Source organism: Lissotriton helveticus, chromosome 11 (assembly GCF_964261635.1).
Source record: "Lissotriton helveticus chromosome 11, aLisHel1.1, whole genome shotgun sequence".
Lineage (NCBI taxonomy): Eukaryota > Metazoa > Chordata > Amphibia > Caudata > Salamandridae > Lissotriton > Lissotriton helveticus.
The window spans coordinates 843,035,133-843,047,917 of record NC_136072.1 but is presented as its reverse complement, the minus strand read 5'-3'; the positions used below and the strand labels follow the sequence as shown (position 1 = coordinate 843,047,917).

At 46.5% G+C, this 12,785-nt stretch overlaps 1 protein-coding gene across 2 annotated transcripts in view; it reads left to right on the top strand.

Annotated features, from left to right (window-relative positions):
• TCN2 (transcobalamin 2) overlaps positions 1-12,785 on the top strand; it is a 122,829-nt gene that overhangs the window by 78,943 nt on the left and 31,101 nt on the right. For both annotated transcript variants that reach the window (XM_078667069.1, XM_078667070.1), the window contains one exon: positions 11,091-11,268. In XM_078667069.1, coding sequence (XP_078523195.1) covers positions 11,091-11,268 — 178 coding nt within the window. The remainder of the gene's footprint in view (positions 1-11,090; positions 11,269-12,785) is intronic.

The window sequence follows — 12,785 nt, the reverse complement described above, 5'->3', positions numbered from 1 at the left end:
GAAGAGAACAGGGAGTTAAAGAAGGAGGTGGGTGGAAGAGAGCAACAGATTAGCACAGGAGAAGAGAACAGGGAGTTAAAGAAGGAGGTGGGGTTGAAGAGAGAAGCAGAACAGCACGGGAGAAGATAACAGGGAGGTAGAGAAGGAGGCGGGTTGAAGAGAGCAGCAGATCAGCACAGGAGAAGAGAAGAGAACAGGGAGTTAGAGAAGGAGGTGGGTGGAGGAGAGGGAGGGCGATAGATAGAGGGGGGCGATAGATAGAGGGTGGTCGATAGATAGAGTGAGGGAGGGCGATAGAGTGAGTGAGGGGGTAGAGTGAGTGAGGGGGGTAGAGTGAGTGAGGGGGGTAGAGTGAGTGAGGGGGGTAGAGTGAGTGAGGGCGATAGAGTGAGTGAGGGCGGAAGAGTGAGGGCGGAAGAGTGAGTGAGGGCGGAAGAGTGAGTGAGTGAGGGCGGCAGAGTGAGTGAGGGCGGCAGAGTGAGTGAGGGCGGTAGAGTGAGTGAGGGCGGTATAGTGGTAGAGAGGGCGGTAGAGTGAGGGCGGTATAGTGGTAGAGAGGGCGGTAGAGTGAGGGCGGTATAGTGGTAGAGAGGGCGGTAGAGTGAGGGCGGTATAGTCGTAGAGAGGGCGGTAGAGTGAGGGCGGTAGAGGGAGGGTGGTAGAGTGATGGAGGGGGGGCGGTAAAGGGAGGGCGGTAGAGGGAGGGCGGTAGAGTGGTAGAGTGATGTCGGTAGAATGGTAGAGGGATGGCGGTCGAGTGGTAGAGTGAGGGCGGTCGAGTAAGGGTGTGAGGGCGGTAGAATAGTAGAGTGGTAGAGTGAGGGTGGTAGAGTGAGGGTATGAGGGCGATAGAGTGGGAGAGTGAGGGTGGTAGAGTGAGGGTGTGAGGGCGGTAGAGTGCGGGCGGTAGAGTGCGGGCGGTAGAGTGCGGGCGGTAGAGTGCGGGCGGTAGAGTGAGGGCGGTAGAATGAGGGCAGTAGCGTGAGGGCGGTAGAGTTGTATAGTGAGGGCGGTAGAGTGAGGGCGAGATGACGGTAGAGTGAGGGCGGTAGAGTGAGGGCGGTAGAGTGAGGGCGGTAGAGTGGTAGAGTGAGTGCGGTAGAGTGAGTGCGGTAGAGTGAGTGCGGTAGAGTGAGGGTGGTAGAGTGAGGGCGGTAGAGTGTGGGCGGTAGAGTGGTAGAGGGTGAGGGTGAGGGTGTGTGAGAGGGTGTGTGAGGGTGGGTGAGGGTGGGTGAAGGTGTGTAAGGTTGAGGGTGTGTGAGAGTGAGGGGGTGTGGTGGTGTGAGTAGGTGAGGGGGTGTGGTGGTGTGAGTAGGTGAGGGGGTGTGGTGGTGTGAGTGGGTGTGAGTGGGTGAGGGTGAGGGGGTGTGAGGGTGAGGATGTGTGAGGGAGGGTGAGGGGGTGTGAGGGGGTGTGAGGTGAGGGTGGGTGAGGGGGTGCGTGAGGGTGAGAGGGTGTGTGAGAGTGAGAGGGTGTGTGAGCTTGCGGGTGGGTGAGGGTGGGCTAGAGGGTGAGTGAGAGGGTGTGTGAGGGTGAAGGTGAGGGTGAAGGGGTGGGTGAGGGTGAGGTGGTGTGAGGGTGAGGGGGTGTGAGGGTGAGGGTTTGGGGGAGGGGGAGGGTGTGGGGGAGGGTGGGTGAGAGGGTCCGTGAGGGGGGTGTGAGGGTGAGGGGGTGTGAGGGTGAGGGGGTGTGAGGGTGAGGGTGGGTGATGGGGTGTGAGGATGAGGGTGGGTGAGAGGGTGTGTGAGGGTGAGAGTGTGTGTGAGGGTGAGAGGGTGTGAGAGTGTGGGTGGGTGAGGGTGGGTGAGAGGGTGAGTGAGGGTGAAGGGGTGGGTGAGGGGGTGTGAGGGTGAGGGGGTGTGAGGGTGAGGGTTTGGGGGAGGGTGAGAGGGTGAGTGAGGGGGGGGTGTGAGGGTGAGGGGGTGTGTGAGGGTGAGGGGGTGTGTGAGGGTGAGGAGGGTGAGAGGGTGTGTGAGGGTGAGAGGGTGTGGGAGGGTGAGAGGGTGTGGGAGGGTGAGAGGGTGTGAGGGTGAGAGGGTGTGAGAGTGTGGGTGGGTGAGGGTGGGTGTGAGGGTGGGGCGGGTGTGTGAGGGTGAAGGGGTGTGTGTGGGTGAGGGTGAGGGTGTGTGAGTGTGTGTGAGGGTGAGAGGGTGTGTGAGGGTGAGAGGGTGTGTGAGGGTGTGGGTGGGTGAGAGGGTGAGTGAGAGGGTGTGTGAGAGGGTGTATGGGTAGGTGAGGGTGAGGGGGAATGAGGGTGTGAGGGTGAGGGGGTGTGAGGGTGAGGGGGTGTTAGGGGGAGTGATGGTGGGTGAAGGTGGGTGAGAGGGTAAGTGAGTGTGAGGGGTGTGAGGGAGGGTGAGGGGATGTGAGGGTGACAGACGCACTACAGAGACGCATTGAGAGGCACACCGACAGACACACACCAAATAGACTCACTGACAGAGACACACTAAGAGACACGCACATACAGAGACGTGCATACAGAGTCGCACATACAAAGATGCACAGAGACGCATATACAGAGACGTATATACACAGATGCAAAGAAGCAGAGACAGAAATGCGTACACAAAAGAGTGATACGCACACAGAGACAGTGAAGCACACAGAGACAATGATGTACACACAAAGAAAGCAACACACACACACAGTGAGCGCATGGAAAGCATACACAACAAGACCCCGCCCGCCCCGCTTGTTTAATTGCCTGTTTAGTCTTTAAACAGTGCATATAAAAAAATAGTATAATGAGGAATTTCATGTAATCAGAAATAATAGGGAAACATTTTGTACAGCATGCTAAAAGCTGTTAATTTAGTTGAAAAGATAGCTGTTTAAAATATTTCAAGTATATAAAGGCACATAACAGGCAAAAAGTTAGTAAGCAAAGTTGCACAAGCAAAAACTGTAGTTAATAATGTGTACAGTATAAGGTTATGGGCAGCATTCTGGTATTGGGAGTGTTTGTAAGGTGATAGTGGAGCCTTGGGGCAGCCTATTTAAGATAAAGTAGACCTAAAAAAAGACATGGTGAACAATAAAAAGAAGGCAGGACAATTGAGTTTGCCAATTGTTGTTAGCTTCATAAGCAACAACTATGGCGTTGTTGTATGTATAATATTATAAATGCTTCCATTTTGAAATGACGAGACTGTAATAGAACTATAACGTTTCTCTTTGAAGTCCTCTCAAAGGTAGTGAGCAATGGTACTGCAGCAAAGGTAAGATTTATATGTTCATCGAGGGGGAGGGCAAAAATATAGAGTCCGATAGGGACCCGCCTAGACACCTGCAAGACCCGGCCCACGTAAACCACCGCACTGTCTAAATGTGTAATTCTAAGCTTGGCACTCATTCACGTTGTGAATATACAGGTGTCTGTAAAGGTTGCCAAACGTTCGCATTGCTGATTTCAAAATGACATGTGCATCACAACTGTCCATCAGTGTTGGTTAGAAACCCCTAAACACTAGAGTATTTATAAAAATGATAACGGTATTGTAAAATGCCAGGTTCTTAAAATGCACCCCCTCCTTCTCTCCTGTGGTTCAGTCCACGTGACAACAGACATAAGCAGAAGGTACATTTGCATGCTTATTGTGCGCTCGCGCAGTCACTAAGTGCTGTGTGAGGACAGGAGAGGGCCCAGTATGTATCATTAAACCATGCATCCCTGAGTGAGAGTGGCGAAGTATCCACTGAGTAGGGCGAGTGCTGAGACAGCATGTCTGAGCACCGAGGTCACCACTGAAGTTGAACAAAAAAACCTCTAGATGACTTGATCCCTTCTACTGCAGCTATTTACATCATCAGACTTCGAGCATGTCTGAAGCTGCGTGCAGCAACATCATTGGTTCAGTGCCCTGGGTCCTAGAAGGCGCCCCAGTTGTCCTTCAGCAACCTGTAGGTCTTAAAGACAGAAATTTTCCAAATCATATCCAACGCTACGAGCTTAAGTTTTGACAGCCTGTGTATTTTGGGGGATTTTTTATTTATTTTATAAAGCATACCTTTGAAATTAAAAAGTACTAAATGTTCTTCATAAAATTAAGTAGTTCACTTGCATGTCAGTGTTGTCCATGTTCCATTTAATAAGCACAACAGTCAAACATCACTGTTCTTTATCATATTATACGACTAATCAACAAGTGTGCTGGGTATGTCATAATCACACTGCTCAGTTAAACCGCAGGTTCTAGCTGAGCTAGGAGGGAATGTAAGGCCTCTCAGAGCAGAACCTCGTGCTTTAGAGCTGGGTTCGCACGTTTAACCCGAAGAACCTTATAACGAGTTGCCATGCGGTCCCAACGGCGAGACCTATTGGCAATGCCAATGCTTGTTAGAAACAGGTTTACTGGCAGAGGACAACTGACAGGAATTAAAACATCCTGCTATAAATATTTATGAAGGGCTCGGAAGGGGAGGGCGCACATCTACACGCTGTGTCCCATCAAAGAGGAATGTACCATCCATGTAACATGGTCCGTACGAATGCAAAGGGGAGCTCTCACGCTACAAGATCCGCACTTCGATTGAGCTAATTAACCGTATCGTAGTTACTACGTGACCCCCAGTTGCTTTTCTTTCGACCATGTGCGCGCGGGAGGAGCCCCAATTGCTATCAACTTGCTTTATCCAGCGTCCGCCTTGGGACCGCGTCCTCGATCATTAACATTAAGTCTAAAGAATTGCATTGTGGGAGCTGTAGTCTAGTCGCACTTTCTTTAGTGCAATTCCGCGGAAGGCAATGATCTCTGGTGGAGAATCCCCGGGCTAGACACGTAACTCCCAGATCCTGTAAAGCACGGCTTAGCACAGCAGAGCACTTTGATACCTTTTAATGTAGGCGCTTGACAAACACATTAAACTTTACATTGGAGTGGCTGTGGCAGATTATTTTGTATTGATTGGGAGTTTGCAGAGAGGCATTTTCCGTGCCTTCATGTGACAGGCCAAGTTAGTGGAGGGCACGGCAAGGTTTTAGGTTTTTGCTAAGGCATATGGAAATGTGTATTCTATTTGAGTGCCTGGATGCACTTTTAGCTGCACGTGCCGCTTTACACAGACAACGGGACACCCAATAATGTGTACGTGTTTGCATACGTTTTATTTGCTTTTTTTCTCACTTTTCATTACTGTTATGAATGGATTTCTATCCTAAAACAATACATTTCCTTCAGCGACTCATGTCGCACTCGGTCTCGTCCAGGAAATTTTCAGTGCATCTCATTGATTGAAGGCGAACATCTTATTGGGTGCTAAATGCCTACGCTGCTTAAAATGACACGTCGCTGACAGCTGCCATCCACTGGCCCTTCGTTCCTATTTTGTTTTAAATGCAGGGTGATGTGTAGAATTAAGTTCACCTTGTGTCTTAAACGCTGGGGAGAGTATATACAACAAGACCTCAGCATTTAGTCGCTTCGCCCCATGAAATGAATAAACAAGAGTTCTGTCTTGCCTCGCAAGAGGTGGTGTGCCGGAGACGGCCCGAGAAGGTGAGGCTAAAGGTGGTATCAACGCAGCGCTGAAAATACTTCCCCCCCCCTTTAGCAGGTGGGGGGCTGTTGAGAGAACCTCAAGGGTGCCGAGGGGGTTGGATGCTTGGTGCGGGACCCACTAGTGGCAATGTTTTTTTTACTGCTTCCTCGCCACAACTAACAACCGCTGCCGACTGTCACAAAGTGCATAGTTGCATGTTCTCTCGAGTCTCGTGAATTCTCGTCTAGCAACAGGGAGTTCACTCTTTCACAATCACTGCAAACTAACGGGGGTGTAGCCCCAGTGCGGATTTTTTCTTCCCCCTCTCTCCTCTGGGTGGTGTGTTGCTCTCTTCGGGAGCAACCGCTGGCCCCCAGCTGGGTCGTCCCTCCCCCCCCTTCTCGCAGCTAATTAGCGTCGCGGGTCAATTTACGGGCTGTTTGCTGGACGGCTGGGGTCCAGAAAGCTGGAAAAGGGCTGTGGACCTCGCCGATCCGATCTCAGTGTTATACTCCGCCCCTCGTAGCATGTGCTTGCCTCCGTAGTGTAATTTCTTCCACATATGGAGAAATCTGAGTAGCAAAGGAAACACTTGCACTCTGACAAGAAGAACAACATGATTCTTGAAATCATGCACAATGAAGCCAAAGACACGAAACTGGCTGATGATGTACCTTTGAAAATCCTTCACATAACAACTTTGTGGGACAACAGATATCATTCAAGAGGCGGTCTGGCCGAGAGCGGGACGGAGGAGGGATGCAGGGGGGCGAGAGCAGGACGGAGGAGGGCTGCGGGCAGAGGGGGCGAGAGCAGGACGGAGGAGGGCTGCGGGCAAAGGGAAGCGAGCGGAGCCGAGCAGCTCCAGAAAGAGCTGAAGGCGAGAGACAGACGCAACACACATGGATCACATCAAGCTGGGGAAAAGAGTATGGGACCTCGGCGAGAGGGAGGGTGTGGGGGCGGGACTTAAAAAAAGAGACAAACGCCCGCGGATCGCATCTAGGCGGGGAAAATAGTAATTGACACACCTCTCTTCCAATGGCTAGCCTCCATTTACGAAGCTAGCCAATGGAAGAGAGAGGCGGAATAAAGCACACTGTTGAAGTCATTAAATCTCGGGCTCCGCCCACACTGCAGTGTGACGCTAGGCCCGAGACCTAAAAAAGATGATGTCCAGCTTTGGCTGGTCACATTAACACCTCCATGTACCTATACTAAAATGGGTCACAAAAGTTAGAAGCACACAATCAATAAAACACCGATAACTCACTGAAAAATAGAATGTTATATAGGGCACCTAAACCTTGTACAACACATGCAGTTCTGCATCTCTAAATTAGTAGAAATACCGGCATGTTCTTAAAAATATCTCTTGTAAAAAAATATCACAAAGAAATGTAGATGCAACATTTATCATCCAAGTTACACTTAATAGTAAATGTTGTGATGAGTAAATTATCACAAGCTATACACTGTTCATAAACAAAGACAAAACAAAGACATGTTTATGATTAATAACCAATCGCAAACATCAGAAATCTCATGAAAAATCACAATTTAGTTGGTGCAACCTGAAAAGAAAATAAGTGGAAGCTACCATAGCACACTCTTGTGGTTTAGTATCAAGTGCTGAGTTGTGAAACCGGGAAATATGATTATCTCCCAGTTTATTATGAGCCATAGGAGTGATTTAGTAGATTATTTAATGTGGATGTGTTTGTAAAGGTTCAAATATGTCCTAACTGCTTTCATTTGTAGCATTTTTAATATATCGATGAGGATCCTCGGAAGCCGTGTGATGATGTTGCAGTGTTCAAAAAGCCGACTTCCTAGTAGAAGAAAGTAATCCTCTTAAAATAACTCTTTTGTTAAAATCATGGGCATCTTGCGCCCTCGGGGTGTTTGAGAGCTCCCGCAACTGCACATTGTATGTTACTGGTGACTGCCCACTGCCACCACTAAGCTCCATCATGCAGCACAAACCCGGCTCCCAAACGACCTCAGAGGTGTTTTCTTGTTGGACTAGTCTGATCATTTGTGTTTGGAGTCACGTTTGCCCATGGCATCCTTCATGTTTCACATACACTTTTTCTTGACTCAGTGGCTGCCTTTTCGCTGCTTGATTGGGTGTGTATTGCCTGACTTAGGGTGTGCACCTGCCTGACTTCCAGTTACATCTATTGCTCCTACAATGTCTACCCGCAGTCTGGCGGGACTTCAGTTCCTTGCAGTGTGCATGTGTCATACCGTGTGCACTATCACCAGAGGATGAATTTTATGTAGTTTAATCTTTGAAAGGGATTTAGTGTTCATCTGGACCTGTAGCATGTGGCTCAGGAAGGTCTGAGTTTGTATCCGTCTGGTAGATCTTCTGGTAACGATATGTGGCCTGATCCATAGCGCTTCCATGCCCTTGTGGATCTGTGAATGGGTTTTCATGATGATGCACCATGCAAGGAAAAATAAATTATACTGTCATTTTTTTATATATCTGTTTTATATAACACACGTTTTATTTTCATGTTGTTAACTCTTTATATGAATATCATGGGTTTATCCTTAGCCAAAGTCTTTGGTGGTATCATGTGCCACAATAGTTTTTCAGAAGCTTTGACATACTATGTTTGCTACAAGAAAGTGCATCGTGTTACTGAGGAGTGTGTAATATTCCACTGGGAAAGAAAGGTAAAGGTGGGAGTAGATTTTCTGTGGGATACATTATGTTTTACTTGTATTGCTGTGGCTGTGCTATAATTTTTAGTTAAGGTTATGCTCCAGTTACGTCTGGACATCTTCATGACCCTCTGGTGCACATGCATGTTGTTTTTGTGGCTGGTGCTGTTTGCATGGTTATTGTGTCCACGTGGTGGCGATAGATGGCTTTGCCAGTCGTTCATTGTTAAGTATGCTTTACCAGGGTTTCCTTGTTATTTATGCTTACTTCTGTGCGTTTTGTGTGTGGTTGTTTTATCCACATGCTGTTTCTGGATAGGATGCCGATGTACATGAATGTTGGTTTAGTGTTCTGCATATGAATGGTATGCTTGTGTGTGCGTTGAAGAATGAAAGCTTCACTAGCATTGTTACTAAGGCCAGCTAAGTAGCAATGATAATGTAATGTATGCCTAGTATTGGGTGCATCCTGCAAAATAGTTCAATCGGCACTTGGCTGTTGACGGGATCCTATTATACCTTGCAAGTAACAGGTCCCGATCCTGGAAAATAGTTCAGTGTGTATGCGTCTGCTGCAAACATTTGCATGTTACATGCTTAGGATACGTTTTAATCTCTGCAGACCTTCATGTTTTTGAGAATGTTAAGTAAAATAAAAGTCATAAAGTTGGGTAGTGATATTAGTAAATGCCACAAAACAATTCAGATCGAATCATGTTTTATGTAAAGAGTTAATACGTACACTCATAGACACCTGTATACGTGGTAAATTCTATTCTATTGAAAAACATACTTCTGCCGAAGACATGATGACACATCTCCTTGTTTGTTTTCCTGGCATCACACAGACATTGTCTTCACTTTCTTGAGTTATCTCTTGGCCTGCTTGTGAAGTGACTAGACCTGGTGGCCAGTGTGTGTCAATCCTTGCTGCCTTTTACTTCTGACACATTCTCCATAAAGACATTCAAAAATCGCAGTTAAAAAGTAAGTTGGAGTGTGGACATTAGCCCTCTTCTTTCACTATTCTCAGACCGGTCTTACATCCCAAATAGAGCCTGTTACACAGTGGACCAGGTGCAGCTGGGCACTCAGCGTGGGCTCGAGTCATTCAATCTAACGCTGCTCTCACCGTACCGCACATCCACACCAACAACATCCTGCCACATTTTTGCAGGGGGGGGAGGATGACACCCTTCAGTTTGAAAACCACTGGATTAGGATATTATTAGTGCATGGGAAAAGTTATGTTGTGTTGATGTACGCCTTGGCTTTTATGTGGAACTTTTTCAGAGAAGTACTTTGTAAGGATACACAGGATTGAACACAGATCTAGCTGCAGAATTAGGCATCTACAGTTAGAAGTGTTTTGACAATATTGAGCAATTCATTTTTTTTCAAATTACTTTTCAGGTAAGGTTTGATACATTTTTGTTCAGAATTTAAAGGTTCTTTGTGATAAATGTGTTACACTATAATAAATATGTAGAAGCGTTTGGTTACTTTGTCTTTTCATCATGTGCTTCCAGATGTATGGCCAGGTTGTTTTGGTGTGATGATGCGGTCAGTGATCAATCCTTGTTTCTAAAGAGCAAGGATAACTGACTTTTTTTGGAAGAACCTTGCTGAGCTGATGTGACGGGAGGTTGTTGTAGGATCCGGGAGCTGGATCCAATAGCATGCCGTTTAGCAAGAGTTAAATGAGATTAGTAGGAATCAAAATATGCTTGGGTGTTGATCCAATTTGGATTGGATTTTATTAAGTTATAAGAATTCATGATAGTTGAGAGGGTAATGAGTTGGCAAGTCTGTAATGTATGTAGGGCTCATTGGGGGTCTGCTGAGTTATGAAATATAGGATCAAGGTTGAGGGCAAAATCGAGTAGTTGTAATTCGCCTAGTATATATTTTATTTTGCAGATCAGTCTGAAAGTGAGCTTGGGAATTGGTCCCTTTCCTCCAGTAATAGCACTGTTCTGGGAGACCAAGAGTGAGAGTGCTTTAGAAAGGTAGAGATGAATACAAGTAGATAACCTGGTCGTTGGTTGTATAAAATCATATGGAGCACTCTGTGAAACCTACAACTGTCATCATTTTCAAGTGTTCTTGTGCAGCTTCTCCGTCTACTCATCGTCCCTCTTTTATCAGGCATGGTGTTTTCAGGGCAGATGGTCCTATGAGTTTCTTTCTTTGTTTCCTCCACAAGGAAAATGTTGTACCTTTTTCGAGAAGCCCCTTCTATGCCCCAATGAAATTTGGAGATGTCCCCATCCAGTCGCCACCCAGTAACCTCATTGTTAGTAAAATCACAAATGCTTCCATAGTGGGAATGGCCATGCAAGATAATACACCTATACAATTATGGATGTCTTTATCATTTTGCATGGCCACACCTCTGCAGACGCCCTCCCCCTCAAGCTTCCCTACCACTTTATGAACATGGTAGAAAATCACTGTTGTGGATTTTCCACCGGCTTAGGGGCACTCTTAAGATTCTAATATTCTACCGATCCCAGTGATGTGATTAAGAATGTAGAATGTATAATCATAAATCCCTTTTCAAATCCTGCTGAGCTCATTTGTGAATCAGGCCCTTGGTGAAGAAGCATGCTATTAGAATAGATATGAAGTGGGTGTGGGAAAGGGAATAATGTGGAAATATTTCTAGAGTTAATGAATTAAAGCTTCATGCCATGATGCTGAGTGGTGCACCACTTTGCACTCAATTCTGATCTTCTTCGGGAGCGGACAAGTTAGTGAAAGACATTGTTGGAAGTCAGCTACCTCCAGATGGCTTGGGTGGTACCAACCCCTAGCCAGTGAACGTTTTGTAACCACTGGCCAAAACAGGAACATTTTTACTTCTTATCATAATATGTAATTTCAGTTGTTCTGACTTTCACTACTTCATCCTCTTCTCCACCGCACTTTAGGTCCTAATTGCCAGTAAATCCACCAGTGACACTGAATGTTCAAAAGCAGTTGAAATCTTGATTGAGAGTTTGAAGCAGGGACTCTTCAGTAACCCGATGATGATGTCTCAGCTAATGCCAGTGTTGCATCAAAAGACCTACCTTGATATTTCTACGATGGACTGCAGTAATGAGGAAGGTAAGTGTATGCACTGTGCCTAAAGTTTTATTGACAGTATGTTATCAGGAAAAAAAATATTTTTGGGGCAAATAATAAGGTGTAGGTTTTCTTTCCAGTAGTTTCATGAGTAAGATGGGAAAGCTCAGCAGCAGCCCGTTCTTAACTGTTTCTGTAACTTCTCTGATGTACTGATTTTCCTTCTTTTTTCCTGTTTTTGTTTTTTTATGTCCTGCCGTAACCTTGTATTACTCTATTGAATCTGTAAAGCGCTCTGATACCCTCACGGGTCAAGTTTGCGCTCTATAAAACTTTAAAATAAATAAATAAATAAATAAAATTAACAGTGGAGGTACCACCCCCACCCCTCCTTTTGGCTGAAATGAAGAGTGATGTTCGACTGTGCAAAGGTCAGCCTAACAAACACTCTTTATGTTCAGGTCAGGCAGGCAGGTGCTTTATTGCACTAAATGAGCAGGCACTTGACTGCCTGAGCTGAACTTTGCTGGACTAAAGATGTCCAGCTCCTGTGGGCATGACCTCTTCAGCCTGACAAAGTGTAGGACCTACCCCTCATGACGAGGGGGAGTGTCACTGAAAACCTCAGATCTGGGTGCTTCAGTTCAAGCCACTGAAGTGCCCAGGGCTGAGTGTCAATCACTGATGCCTCGTCACAGAGTGTGCTGGGGTCAGAAGTCTCATTGACCCCATCCCATTCTGTGACGAGTGAGGGACTTCCGCCTCCTCTCATTGGCTGACCTAAAGTGAGCCAGTGAGAGGAGGCAGCAATCCCAATCCTGCAGGTACCTGAAGGCCAAGATCTGTGCTGCAGCTGTAATTTATGTTAATATTTCATGCATGAATGCACATGTGTATGAATGAATGTATGTCTATTTGTAAGTGCGTGCTGTAAATCGGTGTGTGTATACATGTGTGCTTTTGAAGGGTGGGTGTATGTGTGCACACTAGCGAATGCATGGGGTGTGACTGAGTGTGCATGTAAATAATTGAGTGTATGTGCACATGTGGACTTCCCACCACCCTCCTGCTTGAAGTACCCGCCACCACTGGTATAGCTTTCAATGAAGTACCTTTTAACAAGTACCAGAAAGCTGTAGATCATTAGTCATTGTTGTACTCTGAATGAATCTGATCATCTCCACTTTAAGAGTAAATCCAATGAGCTCAAAACTGGCTGATCTCCCTACCTGATGGGTGCTTCTTATACGAGGTTTGTCTATGCACAGTGGCACTATCACCATTCTTTCTCACTAAGATAGTCTTCAGAGCGGATTATAAGAAAACAATACGGGGAAACACATCAATAACAGTTCCTGTGGAAATAAAAAATATATATAAATGTGATGTGTAAGCAATATATGTTTTACTACATCTGTTTTACTAGAAGCGAAAAACGAATTTGGGCAAGTATATGAAAGATAAAACATCACCCTGTAGAGTAGGGTGCTAAGGTTGTCTGCCCAGAAGCCTCTCGCTTAGGGGGCAGCCTGAACTAACCGTCTCAGCATGACCTTTAC